The sequence below is a fragment of the Serinus canaria genome, chromosome 4A (assembly GCF_022539315.1).
Source record: "Serinus canaria isolate serCan28SL12 chromosome 4A, serCan2020, whole genome shotgun sequence".
Taxonomy (NCBI): Eukaryota; Metazoa; Chordata; class Aves; order Passeriformes; family Fringillidae; genus Serinus; species Serinus canaria.
The window spans coordinates 17,887,501-17,890,554 of NC_066318.1; the positions used below are offsets into that span (position 1 = coordinate 17,887,501).

Here is a 3,054-nt window from a genome sequence, read left to right on the forward strand (position 1 = left end):
CTCAGCACAGCCCTGCCTAACTCTGGCCACAGAGATCCAGGGAAGGTTTAACTGCACTGAGGGGTAAATCCAGGCTTTGGGAGGTGGAGCAGAGCTTCACTGAGCTCGGGGCTGCAGAGGAACCGTGGGGGCAAGGTGGTGAGGAGCTGACTCCTCACTAACACCAGTGCCATCCTGAATCCTCAGCCCTCCTGGCCCTGTCTCCCCCTTCTTCCAGCCCAAGGAGGGCACCCAGAGGCTGTGCTGATGTTTTATCTCTTCCTCAACATGAGCCAAGCTCCTGACATCCACAGGGCTGCTCCAGGTCCCTCACTAACCTGCCCCTCTGGGCACAGGGATGTTCCTGCCTCCCTCCCTCTGCCACAGGACACAGACTTTGCCTTCTCTTGGCCTCCTCTGTGCCTGGCACTGATGGCAAAAGGAATCTGGACCAAATTCCAAGGTTATTGGGGCCGAAATGATCAGGAAAGGAACCTGGTGAGGAAGGATCTGAGCAGCCCTGAAATGTGGGCACCATCTCCAACCAGGATTTTCTCCCTGGACTCCCTGTACTCCACCCTAAGCCTCAGGAACACTTGGGCACACCACATTTTCTACCATATCCAAATCCCTCTTTATCATTCCTCTGATCCACCAAATCCTGTGGTGATTTGTGCCTCTGAAATCCACACTGGATTTTCCAGACTGTGCAGAGGTTGGAGCTCCCAAAGCATGCAGCTGGCTGCTGCTGCACGTGTCAGCCAGCTGGAGCACAGCTCAGGAATCCTCCCAGGGCTGGTCCAGGTGCTGCCCAAGGTGTGGGCACTGCTGGCTGACCTGGCACAGGACAGATTCCCTGGGGACACCACGGATCCTGAGGATTCCTGCTGCAGGGGCTCCTTGCCACCTGCCAGGTTTGCTGCTTCAGCTTTTCCTGGAAAAGCTGGACAAGCCCTTGGGAAGACAAGCTCAGGCTTAGTTATTTATTCTGCAGGTAACTGTGGGGAGGATGTGAAATTCCCCAGGGTTTGTGCCTGCCAATCAGTCCCTTTCTGCAGGAGGAGTACATTAAATCCCTAAATGAATCCAAGAAAATCAAGGACAGTGATGCTCCACAGTGTTTCCAGAAGCTATCCACTTAGCTATGAAAATATAATATGCTGAAGAACAACAGCCTCGTGCTGTGCAATACATCCACTACCAAAAAAAATGAAAAAGTCCTTTCTGTCAGAAGGAATTCCCCAATAAACAAGAGCCCATCTCCCTTACACAATTTGCAGCGTCATGAGTGAATAGCTCAGTAATCCAGCAAAATCCTCATGCTTAATGAGATAATGAAAAGTCATACAGCAGATGGAAAAGCTCTCCCAAATCTCATTAACCTGCCTCTTGGCTTTTCTGATAGCAGCAAAAATTGGGAATAAATCCGGGGGGACGGGGAGTTTGCTGCAAAGGAAAATGAGTTTTGGAGAGCAGGGGATCTAACCTGGCACCTGGGCTGAGGAGGGGAAGGCAGTGAAGAATCACCACGTGTACAGAAATTGAAATATCAAAGAACCGATATTCAAAAATTGAAATCTCAAGAATCAGAACTGGAATGTCAGAGAGAATGCCCGTGATGTCTGTGCCCCCAGCTCCAGCATGAGCCCAGGACAGCGGGACAGCCCAGGTGCTCGCAGCCAGCTCCTCCTTTGAAAGCCTCAGCTCTGCTTCGAGCGATCAAACCCAAACCTCCCGCACCGAGGGAAGAAAGCCACAATTCGGTGAACACTCCAAGTCGCTACTTCTAATCAAGCGGCCAAACCTCGAGGGGGAACACCCGTTAAAATCTGACCTAGGTGTGCGACACCTTCGAGGAGGTTTCGTGTTTTCACCTCTATTTCCAAAGATCAGTTTTAACGGAGGTGCGAACCCCGAGGCTTTGGGGACAGAGCGGTGACACCTGCCCGCCGGCCCCGGCGCTCTCAGGTGGGCGACACCTCCCGGGGCAGCCGGAGGAGCACAGAAAGCGGGGAAAAGCTCAGCAAAGCATCACGGAGCGCTCTCCGAGGCCCCCGAGGGACGGCCCCGCTCCGGGCCGGGGCAGCCCCCGCGGGCCGTCCTCGCCCGGCGCCCCCGGGGCGGGCGGCTCTTACCGTGCAGCAGCAGCAGCCCCTGCAGGGCACACACGGCCAGGAGGGTGCTGGCCCGGGGCAGCATCCCGGGGCCGGTCCCGCTGCGGGTCCCGAGGCAGCCGAGCCCGCTGGAGAAGTTTTCCTTCGCGGCGGAGACTGGGGAAGGGACGGGAAGGACGAGGCGCGCAGGAGTTCCCACTTGTTGATCCCAGTTAAATTGTCCTTTCCATTCACCGCTTCATCCCGGGGCTGCGGGTTGTCTTTGCCTTCCCTTCTTCCCGAGGTTCTCGGGTTTTTCCTTCACCCCCTTTCCGCAATCACCTGATTCCTTCTTTTCCCCCGTTTCTCCGATCCCTGCGGTGTCCGGGGGGAACCTTGCTGTGCCTCGGAAGCCTCCCCAGCCCTCCTGGCTGGCGCAGAGTCACTCGAGGGGTGAGAAAGCAAAGCAAAAACACCAGAAAAAGTTTGGCAAAAACTTTCCCGCACTCGCTGCTGGCGGCTGCTCGCGCAGCGCGGAGTTTGGATAAGGTGGCAGAGCCTCCTCTGAGATGGGCTCCTCCAGGGAGGTGCAGGTGCCGGCGGGAAGGACAGATCTCCCGGCAGGACAGGAGCAGGGGGAGCTGCCCGGAGCCCACCTGGCTCTACCTGCCCGGGGACACCTGCCCGGGGCGGGCAGCAGGAGGGCGGCGGGGCCGGGGCATGGCCGGAGCCCTGGCTCTGTCTCTGCCTGTCCCCCTCCCCTCCGCCTCGCCGGGGCTTTCGCAGGGAAGTTTGATGCGAGCCCGAGATTCTTTATAGGGACAGGAAAAAAAAAAAAAAAAAAAAAGGAGGAAGGAGAGACGTCACCAGCCGAGGCGAGGGGACTTCACTCTCTCTCTCCCTCCCTGTCATTTCACAGAGCTCCTGGGTTTCCTGTTGCTGCTGCCTGAGATGGGGCAAAGAAGGGAATTCCAGCTGCTTG

The 3,054-nt window shown here is 56.8% G+C and overlaps 1 protein-coding gene across 1 annotated transcript in view; it reads right to left on the reverse strand.

The window, feature by feature from the left end:
* Positions 1 to 2,853, reverse strand: part of LOC103816498 (vascular endothelial growth factor receptor kdr-like) — a 125,968-nt gene extending 123,115 nt beyond the window's left edge. Inside the window, exon 1 of the mRNA XM_030228894.2 lies at positions 2,115 to 2,853. Within this exon, the coding sequence (XP_030084754.2) occupies positions 2,115 to 2,178 (64 nt within the window). The 5' untranslated portion in view covers positions 2,179 to 2,853. The remainder of the gene's footprint in view (positions 1 to 2,114) is intronic.
* Positions 2,854 to 3,054: the final 201 nt, after the last annotated feature.